Source organism: Polypterus senegalus, chromosome 1 (genome assembly GCF_016835505.1).
Source record: "Polypterus senegalus isolate Bchr_013 chromosome 1, ASM1683550v1, whole genome shotgun sequence".
NCBI lineage: Eukaryota > Metazoa > Chordata > Cladistia > Polypteriformes > Polypteridae > Polypterus > Polypterus senegalus.
Genome location: NC_053154.1, coordinates 250,738,875 through 250,752,484, shown reverse-complemented (window position 1 = coordinate 250,752,484; position 13,610 = coordinate 250,738,875). Strand labels below are relative to the sequence as shown.

The 13,610-nt window shown below is 38.0% G+C and overlaps 1 protein-coding gene across 6 annotated transcripts in view; it reads right to left on the bottom strand.

Moving 5' to 3' along the window:
- Nucleotides 1–13,610, bottom strand: part of pcdh15b (protocadherin-related 15b) — a 760,133-nt gene that overhangs the window by 400,798 nt on the left and 345,725 nt on the right. For all 6 annotated transcript variants that reach the window (XM_039771647.1, XM_039771665.1, XM_039771655.1 and 3 more), the window contains 3 exons: nt 13,433–13,541; nt 11,747–11,859; nt 734–940 (listed from right to left, as the gene is read on the bottom strand). In XM_039771647.1, coding sequence (XP_039627581.1) covers nt 734–940; nt 11,747–11,859; nt 13,433–13,541 — 429 coding nt within the window. The remainder of the gene's footprint in view (nt 1–733; nt 941–11,746; nt 11,860–13,432; nt 13,542–13,610) is intronic.

Sequence of the window (13,610 nt, the reverse complement as noted above, 5' to 3'; positions counted from 1 at the left end):
CTTCCTTCTCAAGGGTATGGCATTTGAATGGTGTTTTTAGAACTTTAGCCCTAAAGAAAGCTTCAAAGAGATGATGGGGCCAAATATTTTTGACAACTGCCAGGACCATAACTTATGAGGCTAAAAAAGTATGTCTCTTTAAAGAAAGAGACCTTCAATGCAACATCAGGCAGAAGGTGTCTGGATTGGTTAGAATGTTACACAAGTGTGGGTAGATCTACTTTTGGGTAGCTCATACCACTCCAGGTACCCAGCTGCTACTGACAGAAATGTCTGGCCTTCCCTTTGTTTTCTGTTACCAAAGTGACACTAACAGTGACAAGCAGACAAACCTGTAGCTCTTATTATGACTATTTTGGCCATGCAATCCTGCTTCTCATTTCTACAGCTCCTTTTCTATCTTAGGCAGATTTGCATTACACGATGATGATTTGATTTTAAAGTGTCATAATGGTCCTCAACATTAGATGGCTTTTGTAAAAGTAGGTTTACACTGATACAAACTTTACTGTTATAAATTGCCAAAAAATTACCTGGACACCTATTATTGTATGTCAAAGAGGAAATATCAAAAACACATCAAAAGCACAGTGATGCTGTTAACACGTTTAAAAGCCTTGAAGCCAGTAAAGTATTTTAGTCCATCTTTTTCTTTTTGTTACCTAAGATTTATGCAGCATACACTCGTTATGATAAGATTCATTAAAGCATCATCAGCTTTGTTTTTTCTTACCTCTTCTATGTCATTATCCAAAGCTATTATCCTGAGAGGAGCAGTAAGATTTTCACTACTTGAGATTGTAGCTCCCACAGGTGCTGACTCAGTGACATATCCTTGATAAGATGACAACTGAAAGTAAGGCGCTTGATTATTTTCATCAAGAACTTCAACGTGTAAATTAGCAAATGCTGGAAGAGGATGTCCATTATCTTGCTCAGCCTAAAATAAAAATTGAATAGTAATAAATATGCATCAATACAAATAATTTCATTGTCTCTTACAAGTCCATATTCCATTGTAAAAATGTGTTTGCCTAAGCAAGATCTGAATAAGAAAACAGAATTATGCACATTAACTATTACAGTATGTAAAGAAAAGAACCATCAGTAAAAAGTTTTGAAAATGTTTAGGATCACATCTGAGGAGAATACTTTGAAGCATGTCCTGTTGGTCATAAAGAATAAAGATGGCTATATCAGCCTTAGAAAAAAAAAAGTTTATATACCTGAATATAAAATTACAAAAAATAAACACAACCTCCTGGACTGAACCATAATGTCACTACCTATGCTAGGAATAAATTATTTTGAACACATACAGTGACAGAATCTGAAAAGGAAAATAAATTATACTCTAATTCACATCTTCATTACATTCCTTCTAATGCACTCAATCTTAAAACTGCTTGAAATATCAAATAGAAGAAATCTCATTACACATTCACAAATTAAATTCATGTACAAATAAAGCTTATTTTATTAGTAATAAAAGGTTACAAATTTTGTCTGCAGGATGCTTACTTGGTATCACCATGTATCATACAAGAAGGCTTAAGTGAGCTGTTCAATACAACATGCAAATAATTATTAAACAACTGAAATTTACCAAAATATATTTTTTGTTTAATGAGTGGCTTTTGGTCACAGGAGGCGCTTAATGTACTAAATCTAAATATGAAGAGGAATGGCGGTACAGTGGCTAGGGCTGCTATCTTAAAGCTCCAAAATTCTTTGCCCCATATCTGCAGGGACTTCCTCTTATTTTCCATATTTTACCCTACATTCAAAAGACTTGCATATAACTGCCCCCATTTAAATATGGTTGAATGATTGCAAGTGCCAAGATCTGGAGTGGCATATCATCAAGGCAGCTTCAATCCTTATGCCCATTGCTGCCAGAACAGGCACTGACTCTCAGCTACCCTCATTTGGACAAAAGAGGCTTCAGAAATTAATGGATAAATCAGAATGGAGTTGGGCCTTCTGCTGGATATTTATGAATGTTTTCAAATGTACTTTTTGTTTTAAGACAATAGAATGACGTATAAAAACAAAGTCTGGCATGTAATAATAAAACTATGGAATTATCGATGAAATAAACTGACTTAGTAGCCTAGCTATGGGTCATTCAGGGACTTTCTATTTTTTGTGTGTCTCTGCTGCTTTAATCTAAAACAGGACATAAGATACATTTTCTCCTTTTTATATATGTTTAGGATGATTAACATTCTCCCACAAGGTTTGACTGTTTTATATTTTGCCATTTAACAGATTAAATTGCTAAGCTGGATTTTACTGGCCTCCACACACCTTGGAAACCTGCTGACTTGATTCCTGCTTTGTGATATAGAGTAATGACTGTCACTGCTGAAAATAGTTTTTTAGCTATTTATCTGAGCTACAAAGATGCATTCAGATTCAATTTTTGCTGTGGAGTACAGTCAGCAGGCAGAAAGAAACATGGTTATGGTCTACAAAATAATTCTCTTCATTACATTTAAAATCCGAATGTAGTTAAATAAGAGGTTGGCTCTGCCTACCATATCAAAATTCACCAACCTTCAAAAATTATCAAGATGATTTATCTGTAAATTGGCTTCAGAGATTTCCATCCATCCATCCATTTTCTAACCCGCTGAATCCGAACACAGGGTCACGGGGGTCTGCCGGAGCCAATCCCAGCCAACACAGGGCACAAGGCAGGAACCAATCCTGGGCAGGGTGCCAACCCACCGCAGGACACACACAAACACACACTAGGGCCAATTTAGAATCGCCAATCCACCTAACCTGCATGTCTTTGGATTGTGGGAGGAAACCGGAGCGCCCGGAGGAAACCCACGCAGACACGGGAGAACATGCAAACTCCACGCAGGGAGGACCCGGGAAGCGAACCGGGTCTCCTAACTGCGAGGCAGCAGCGCTACCACTGCGCCACCGTGCCGCCCGCTTCAGAGATTTCTTTTTATAAATCTCAGAAGCAATTGAAAGTCTTATTAAAATGCCTCAAATAATATTTCTACAAAGTCTGCAAGTCTGTTGGTGCACCACTTCAGAGCTATGTCTTCTACAGCTTTGATCTCTTATGAATCATTTCATTTTAAATTGAAATTTGTTAGACCTCCTTGAGTTTTAACACAAATACTAGGAATATATTTGTTTGTATACAGTATATACAGGATCTATCTATCTATAGTATATCTATTCACACACCCATACATAGGCACATGCACACATACTGCCAGAGATTTGCTTCACATCCACATGAAAAACAAGCTGGGAGCATATGAAAAACCACGGGGAATACGATAAAGTTCACCAGATGCATTAGAGCATGTTTGTCTCTCTTTTCAGCTCCCAAGCAAAGACACACTTCCTGGAGTGAACCGGATGGAGTTAAGCCATGACTCAATCCAGGAAGATCAGCTTCAGTACCAAAATCACTTCCAGTTACCAGACTTGTGCCAAGAATTTAACAGTTCACTTCTGACAGCTTGGAAATGAATAACTCTACCATACAAATCAGGAGTGTTATACAGGGAAAGGTTTCCTTTTCTGAAAGCTAGGACAAGTCAGCCACTTAGCCTTAGTCATTTCTGCCTTCTGGAGACATACCTTGACAGTGACCAACTCTAGAAGCTGAACTATTTTTTCTTAAAGGATTATTATTTTGTTATTAAGGCTTGGTTATATGAGTGCTACTCCTCCCACCAAAGATAAAACATGCACACGCACTCCTATACATATACATATATAATATACACATATACAGTATATATAATTTCTATAAAAATATTATATTATATATGAATATATAAATTATACACAACAAAACACACACAGACAGATACACTTTACATATACAACAAACTAGACATATGACTATGTACATTCATGCACAAAAATTACACACATACATATCGTATGTATACAGTGCATACCAATACACATTAGACATATTCTATAATGTTTCAGATACGATAGGTTGCAAAAACATATTGCTATAAATAAATCTGGACAACAAGGTGATCTTGGATTCAAATCCCTGCCTGGCATTCACTGTGTTGAATTTTCTTACTTTTCACACTTATTGGCTGTGCACCGTTTAAACTGTGTTAGTTTACAAAAGGTGCACATATTACATGCTAAAAAGGAGACTTACATCCCTCTGGTAAACACTGACTGACTGAATTGGTTTGTTGACTGAGCAATGAGCAATGATGCTGTAGTTTTAGAAATGAACACAAATGAATGCATCTGAACCAATATGCATCTAAATCAATATACAGTATATTTACTAAGATTTAAAATTATAAATATAAATATATAAAAAAAATGCATACATATACATACATAGCATATATGCACACACACATATACAGTGTAGCATGCGGCCAGGGCCCTTGCCCGGCTGGGACACCTCCACGCTAGGGGGAGCAAACATGGCCAGTGCGTTACCTCCCCCAGGACACTAGATGGCAACCCCCCTGGATTGCAGCGGTGCCTCAGATTCTGGCAGGGCTTAATGGGAGTTGAAGTGTGGTGCAGCCTTATTGGGATTCACAGGTGCCACAAGGGGGTGCTGCAGCAGGAGCTGCTGAGCCCTTATGGGCAGTTCTTCCACCACACCCAGAAGTGCTGCCAAAAATGAGCATTTAAGCACCTGGAGCACTTCTGGGCGTATTATAATAGAAGCCAGCAGCCACTACTCTGGGAGCCAGAGTCAGGAAGAGGAAGATGAAGCTTGACCAGAGGAGTGGAGTAGAAGGAAAAGAGTGAAGGAAGATTTATTGTTTGTGCATTGTGCTGTGCTTGGACTGTGTTGCTGTGCTTGTTGGAAACAGGGAAGACATTTCCCACAAAGGAGAAAAAAAAAATGCCTTGAACTCATGTCCCACGCCTGTCTGTGTCGGGTTAAGCTGGCGGTACTAGCCTGGTGGTTCACAACAGCCACAACATTAAAACCGCTGACAGGTGAAGTGATTAACATTGATTGTCTCTTTACAGTGGCACCTGTCAAGAGGTGGGATATATTTGGCAGCAAGTGAACAGTCACTTAATGCAGATGATGCGTTAGAAACAAAAAGAATGGACAAGAGTAAAGATCTGAGTGACTATAACATGGGCCAAATTGTGATGGCTAGATGATTTGGTTAGAGCATCTGCAAAACAGCAGGTCTTCTGGGAAGTTCTCAGCATACAATGGTCAGAACCTACCAAAAGTGGTTCAAGGAAGGACAACCAGTGAATCAGCAAAAGGGTCATGGGCACCCAAGACTCTCTTATGTGCATGTGGAGTGAAGGCTAGTCCTTCTGGCCTAATCCCACAGAAGACCTAAAGTAGCACAAATTGTTTAAAAGTTTCATGCTGACCATGAGAGAAAGGTGTCAGTACACACAGTGTAACACAACTTGCTGTGTATGGGGCTGTGTAGTCTGTTTAGAATTCCAAGAGCTAAACTTAAAAGAAGTGGTGAGGTGGCCTGCTGTTATGCACCCAAACTCTAAAATAGCTTACCAATAAGAATTCGCCAGGCTAATACGGTGAAGCACTTTAAAACACTGCTGAAAACACATTACTTTAACATGGCTTTCTCATAGCTTCATTTTAGTTTAATCCTGATGCTCTGTATATTCAAATAATTATCATTATTATTCATGGTGGCTCTAAAATCCGTACTAACCCACACTTTCTCTTCTTTTCTTTTTCCGGTTTTCTGTGGTGGCGATCTGCACCACCACCAAGTAATCAGAGCACCGTGTCCCTACATTGATGGATCAAAGGCCAGAAGTCCCCATGATCATCATCATCAAATTCTTCCATGAGAACCCTGAATACAATGGGGACTGATTGAGGTCATTTATGTTAGGTAGAATGCCTAGAGGGGGCTGGGTGGTCACGGGGCCTGGAACCCCTGCAGATTTTATTTTTTTCTCCAGCTGTCTAGAGTTTTTGTTTTTTCTGTCCTCTCTGGCTATCGGACCTTACTTTTATTCTATGTTAATTACTGTTCCCTAATTTTAATTCTTATTTATTTTGTCTTTTTTTCTCTTTCTTCATCAGCTAAAGCACTTTAAGCTACATTATTTGTATGAAAATGTGCTATATAAATAAATGCTGTTGTTGTTTAGATCCTGTGTATGGCTGGATGCATGTTTATCATTTACTTGGGGGAAAAGATGGCAGCAGGATGCACTATAGGGAGAAGGCAAACCAGCAGAGACAGTGTGATGCTCTGGATAATGTTCTGCTGGGAAACTCTGGGTCCTGGCAGTTATTAAGATATTACTACACCTACCTAAAGATTTTTGCAGACCACGTACACCTCTCCATGTTAAAATGAAAAGTATTCCCTGATGTCAGTGGTCTGTTTGAGCAGGATAATGTGCTCTAACGCAATGCAAAAAATTGTTCAGGAAAGGCTTGAGGAACATGACAAAGAGTTCAAGGGGTTGACTTTGCTTCCAAATTCCTCAGATCTCAATCCGATGGATCATCTGTGGGTGGCACTGAAAAAATCAAGTCAAATCTATGGAGGACCCACCACAATTTAAAGGACTTAAATGATCTGCTGCTAACGACATGGTACCAGATAACACTGGACACTTTCAGAAGTCTAATGGAGTTCATACCGCAACAGATATATATACAGCTGTGCATATATATATAGGGGGAGATTTTGTCTATGGCCTGCTAGTGTTTCCTAGAGGTCATAGAATGGTAGCACGCCCAGGTCCAGCATTAAAGGAAGCCCTCTGCCACACATAGATGAGTCAGGAGGCATTGGAACTTAACGAAGGTAGAGAAGGAGGGAGAATTGTGGATTATTGAATATTTATCGCAGAAATATGGTTTGTTGTTGGGAGAGGATTGGGGAAAAGTGCCTGGAGGGAGAATAAAAATCCATTATTTTATTCTATTAACATGTGTTGTATTACTGGTTCCATGGTTTGGGGTGTCTGGTGCCCTTGTGTGGTCACATTTGTGTAGTCGTCAGGATTTCTGGCTGTCTGCTTAGAAGAGTCCAAACGACCCTCGTGGGCTCACTCTGTGGAACCACCTGTCACAGGCCATTATTTGTATTTTGAAACTCCCCAGCACATAGAATGTAGGGGCTGGAAGATGAGTGATGCCAACACCAGCTACTGGAGTAAGTGATACTCTCCTTTTAGCAATTAACGAGTTGCAGATGCAATGTCTGAGCCCTTTCAATAAATTAGATAAGACGGAATGGACTGTCCTGATATTTGGACTCAAGCTCCAATGATGCCACAGATAACCCAACTGACCATGTGCAAAGTCGACGCATGCTAGAACACTGAACACTGAAGGCCGAAGTCCACTGAAGTTTGCTCAGCCCATATGAACATCGCCTTGATCTACGGTGCTTAGACAAACTCGTTCAGCCGCAATGGACTTACAATCCATTTTAAATAACTTAGGTATCGTGCTGAAGGAGATCAAGAAGATAGTGAGGACTCTACTCGAAGTGGTAGAAAAGTATTTCAGAGGTGCGGGGTTAGTACTGCCATTCCACCACTGATTTCAATAGGCAGGTAATTTAACCCTTTGCTAAACAATAAAGAAACGCAGCACAGACCCTGACCTAGCTGAGGGGAATTCTAAAGTACTCGATTCAACAATTGGGCTAACTGGGAAAAAAAAAAACCCATATCGAAACCTGAGGTCTTGGAGATGTCTACTTAGACTATTGAGGTCCTAACAGTTACAGAAATTGAGACATAGCGCAAAGGGCTGCGAGGGATGTCAAATAGGGCTGACTCCCACAAAATATCAAAATGGGAGTGAAAAACAAATCATCAGTGTTGTGAAGGCCACCCAGACGGTGAAGGGTCCCTCTTTAATCAATAGAGAGTTCCAAGCCATCTGAAGGCCACAAAAGAAATCAGGCGGTTTGTCGAAAACAAGACTCATCCAACAAAGAGGAGATGACCAATGAGATGCGTCAGTTCAATGCTCCTGAATCTTTATCCAAGAGACGACCTGCCTAGGGAAGAGTGGAGGCAGAGTTACTCCAGGTTCCTCTCTGTTTTTCACATAAATGAGGGTAGTGTTTTCGATGCCTCAGGTGGGAACACCAATGGAGACACTGTCCTGCACGTCGTGATATAAGTCAGAGCCGCATTTTTTTTCAAACTTTGGCGCCTGAAGACTACTTCCAACTGTTAACGTTCTTTTTTAAAGAGGCAAGTTTGTGCATTTGGACTGTGATCAACCGCCTCTGCTCTTTGGCGCCCTAGTGTGGTCACAGTATAAGTAAATATTAATGTTACGTGTTGTATCTCAAAACTTGCACACCTCTGCACTCCTGGATATTGCAGCTTCATCTTACTCTCAGTCGAGAGCTTATGGCATAGCATGCATTACATGATCCATTAATTAATTCCACTTTGTGTCCTTCTCACAGCAAGCTGAGGTGCATTGTCGTTGACAGGAAACCAGCCATCATGCAAGCACAGACACAGCAAAAGCCACACTGCGCTGACAGTGAAGTACACTGCACAGACCAACTGATCATTTGCACCACAAAAGCCACTGCAAGTGCATATGGCACTAACAGTCAAATGCTTTCCACAGGCAGATTGTTAATTGCCATTATACCCATACACTGCAATCTCAAAACAAAGTTAACATAACAAAGCAATATGTGCATAGTAAACAAAAATCATAAAGTTTCACTATGACATTGGTTCCCAATGAAGAATACTGTAACAACCTCAGCAGAGTTATTTAGGGTGCAATGCTTTGTGAGAGGTGCTTCAGGGACTATAGGTCAGAGTGTTTCTGGTATATATGAAAACTCCAGTACCTCACCTAACTAACCTGGAACAATAACTAAAAAACATTGTTTTGCTCACCTGAAGGGAATTCAAACAAGCCAGAAACTGGGTACCATTCTTTTCTAGGTTGACTTCAGCTTTGATACACATTTGATACGGAAGTGAAACTTGCAGACAAATCTCACTTCCCTGGTTTGTTACATTTTGCATACAAGCTGACATATTATATATTTTATTATGGCAGCTTGCATGACTGGTATGGGCATAATTATAAAGAGGAATGGGTCCAGCAATATTCATATTTTGAAAAAGAAGCAAACATTGGTAATTGGAGACCTCCTCCAAGTACCAATGTGAGTACGCAGCTGTTCATATGTCTGAAATGAATATGAACTTTAAACAATTGTTTGGTGTGATCTGACATATGTTAATATTAATATGTTTGTACTGATAAAGCATGTATTTAGAAAAACTTTCAGTGGACTAAAAAAATTTTTTTCTTGTTACCTTCCATGTTCCAGAGAAGAAAATGTTTAATTGTAATAGATAAGATCCTGGTATGCCTGTCCTACACAGAGGATACCAGGTCATTGTGGTGATTTAGCAACAAAGAAAATTTCAAAGATGTAAGGCCACAAAAATTTACCCACAAAGCAACTCACAATCATACCAGCATATCCTGATATTTCTACTTTGCACTGGGTCAAATTAGTTCAAAAATATTAGAATGGTCCCAGAAACAATCAAAGTGCCTTGCAAAGGATAACCATCAACCTCTAGCTTAATTAAAAATGGACTACCAAAGGAATCTTTATTAAAGAGGGATTTATTAACAAAGAATGGAAAAAATACAAAATATTCAAAAAAGCAAAGGGATTTGCATAAAAGTCAATCCACAGTGACTAGTTCCCAATACAGCAATCTAATTATCAAACTCCAAAGAGGAAAAATTCAAGAAAACCTAGAAAATCAATAAAAAGGCAATAGCCCAAATAATTCACAATTACACTAAAGCACATTCCAATTAACCACAAGGAATTCATTTCCCTAGCCTGCCTTTATAGGCTGGAGGCAGGTCCTTAATGATAACGAAAGGGTATTCCCACCTCTTGGGGATCCATCCACAATAACATGATAAAACACGATTACACACATAAAAATAAAATAATAACATGAACAGGAAACAAATATTCAGACAAATAATAAATAGCAAAAACAATATTGACATGAAAGATCACAATCACTGAAAACCAAGACACAAAAGAAGAATCTTAAACTTAAGTCTTAAACAAAACAATCATAACAGATATAAACTAAGAACATACATACTCATAACAAGCTGTGAGTTTGTAAGGACAAAAATATGTTTGTCCCAGACCAGGGCTGCAGCTGAAACAATGAGACAGTAGAAGATTCAAGGACTTAAGTTGTGCCTAGTCAGAACTGGTCCAAAGGCACAAGTCCTGAACATGAGAGAGGAGTCAGCTACTGTTTCTAATTGATCCAGCAGGTGCAGCAAGGAAGCACAAAATTGGCAGAAATTCAAAGTTCAATGTCCTTCACTTGATTACATCTGGAGACTACGCTGGTTCAGTAATTTACTACATAACACAAGAAACACCTCTCCATCTATGCACATCAGTTGCCTAGACTCTGAGCAAGAAGAGCTGCTATCCATCTAGGCTCTACTGGTATGTTTATTACACTCATTTTACTTTGCTTCTCTTCTTGGCTTATTAGGAGTCTTCAGTTAGGTATAAATGATAAAAGAATTAGGCAGTCACAGTAAATGTGAACCCTGACAGATGCAGGTGCATATTCAGGTTCATGTAATAAAGAGTCATGTGAGATAGGGTCACCCTATTGTTTTCTTTTCCATGATAAAACAATGTAATTAAAGGGTCCTCCAGAAGTAATTACTCTGCGGGGCCTAATGTAAGGCAGAGGATAATGAGGGATGAGCAGAAGACTGAGTAAGTTCCAACAAACCATTAGGTGAGTGCAGAGGGCTCTAATAAGGAACAGACGGGTACATACTACATGTTGTAGAGGGCAGGCACCATGGAAACAGCTAATGACATATGACCCTTTAAACTGAATATATAATTATTAATTATAGAGGAAAATTTGGACAGCAAAGCAGAAGAAAAACTCAGGAATTTCAGGAGTAATCATAATGTTGGGGCTGACTCTGAGGATTGCCATGGATGAAATCATTAGATCAGGTTTAAAGGTTACTCCTTGGATGTGACAAAAGCTAGGAAAAATTTGATTAGCTGAGAAGCAGTGCACCCACAATAGTGTGAGGTGTGGATATGAGAGGTTGTGAGAAGATTGAGAAGTTATTTTTTGCTTGAAGGACTGTTAGTTTCGGATGCTGGTATGTAGGCATGTCCAGCAATTCACAGACATAGAGTAAAACCTGAATAACGACTACTAGAGTTTAATTAAGACTTGGTCTTCCCCATTTAATTTTCCTCCTTTGTGTGTTTTAAAAAATTAATCATCATTTTAATATAAACTTTGGAGTTTTGCACTCTCTTGAGGACTGGAGTGGCCTATGTAGGCTCTCTATTATCTATAAATATATAATGTTCTGTACATTTTTATAAACCTACCCAATTACTTTCAGAATTTTCTCCAGCTGTTACAGTAAGCTAGAAACTACCAAGTACTCATGAATATAGCTATCAGTACTCACATTGGACAAACTTAGTAACTTCACTCAAACTAACAATATCCCTTTAATCCTTAGTCAGTTTTTCTTCAAGAATATTCAAAATATTACAGAGCTGCTAAAAACTGCACAGATTTAGCAAATCATTAGGTACACACAGGGTTAGTAATCACCTGTGAATGTCTTATCAATAATAGTTATAATCCCCTTCAATTCTGAATAAAGTCAACTTGATAAGATAAGGGAGGTGAGCATAAACAGATTTACCTTAATAACCAAATCAAATTTCTGGTACAAATCCCTGCTGACTGGCTTGAGAAGACGTAGCTCTGCATTTGTCCTATTTAAAATAAAATATTCTCCATAATTCTCAGGGGTACCTAGAAGAAAGTACAATGAAGTTAAAAGAAAATCCACTGAAATTTGTTTAAATATTGAACATTTTCTTATTGAATTCCAGTGGAATTAAACATAAGTCCTATATTATTTATATATATATATACAGTATATTTATGTATGTATAGATGAACCCTTGTATTACAGGGGATGGCACTAAGGGTGAGCCTCAGTATTAAATGGAATACCTTGGTAAAACTATTTAATTTAAAATAAAACTGTAAAGCCTAGCATTACATTCATAGTGTGCTTTTCACTATGGAAAAGCAATCAATTAAAGGGTACTATCACATCTCTCAAATTGTTCTCAATCTTACTGTCTTCCTTAAAACAGATGATGGAGTAAATACATACTTTTCGAAACATACAATTTGTATTGTGTATTAAACATGGGGCTTGGTGCTTATGTTCTTTAAAGTTTATCTTAATAAACTGACATCCACCTCATTTTTCTTGATTACACCCACTTTGTTGAAAGTCCTTAGCTACAAGTGGTTCACAGAGTCAATTAGTTGTGCACAAAAAATATAAACTTTTAATTTTATATTGGCGGTAGACATCTTTTCTTTCCAGCCACCAGTTGCAAAAACTGCAACTAAGTATAGGCTTTATTTCGGCTGTTTTTTCTTTAAAGGTTACAACTGTGTCACACATTAATATGGCTGTCATTTCCAGTTAAACATCAAAAAGGATTTGCAAAGCTACAGAAAGTAGAAGAATATTAAGAATATAAATTCAACAACTCACATTATACAGCCTTTATGGATTAATTCTGAATTTGGTAAAGAGTACAGAAAAACACTTGGGCATTCAAAAACAATCTAAGTAACATTTAGATAAACAAAATCAATTTTACCATATTGACTTTTGTCAACTCTTTAAATGAATATCACTCATATCCATGCGCTCAGCGGCTTTTATCCACATAATGAAATGAAGACATCTCAATATACAGTATCTGCTAAAACTGTACTTTTTTATTATAGCCTGCTATCTTTTATGAGTGTTTTCTGTCTCTTCCAATCAATATTGTATACTTAGCTGTATTTTTGTTTTATGAATGTGATATCTGTTATTTTACCTCTCATTTTGTCAATTATTGTCAGCCAACATTTATACCCCAAAATCTCGTACATCTGACTATTCTAATGATTAAAAACATGTTGTTCTATTGAATAAGTGTATTAAGCAATTTAACTATACAGGAAATATACAAATGTGTGCTTGTTTTAAGTAAAATGGTCAAAAAGATCATTATTATTTGACATATTATATCCAGATACTTTAAGAAAAATACTTGGGCCACCATGTGGCAAGAAAATTGTTTTGTAATTCCATATAAAATAGAAACCACTGTCATATTTGCTGCTAGCCTACTGCTCACTCTTGTACTTGATGTCAACTCGAAATAAGATTTTAAATGCATTCTAACCTGTTTTTGATGCACAAGGTTGATTATATAATGCTGCTTTCACAGTAAATTGTTCCCCAAGAAAGCCTGACCAAATATGGAGGTGTGACTGATTGCAAATGACAGTGCATTTGACAGGTACCCACCGACAAGGATGGAGTAAAGAATGCCTGGTCGATCAGAGGGAGGCTGGATGTTTCTGTCTTGATCAACTGCTTGAATTGCTGGAGTGACGTTAACTGGATTTATTCTGGCCTGAAATTAAACAATATTAATGCATTATGTTAAGGGCATCACAGAATTATGCTCTCAGTGTGGTATTGC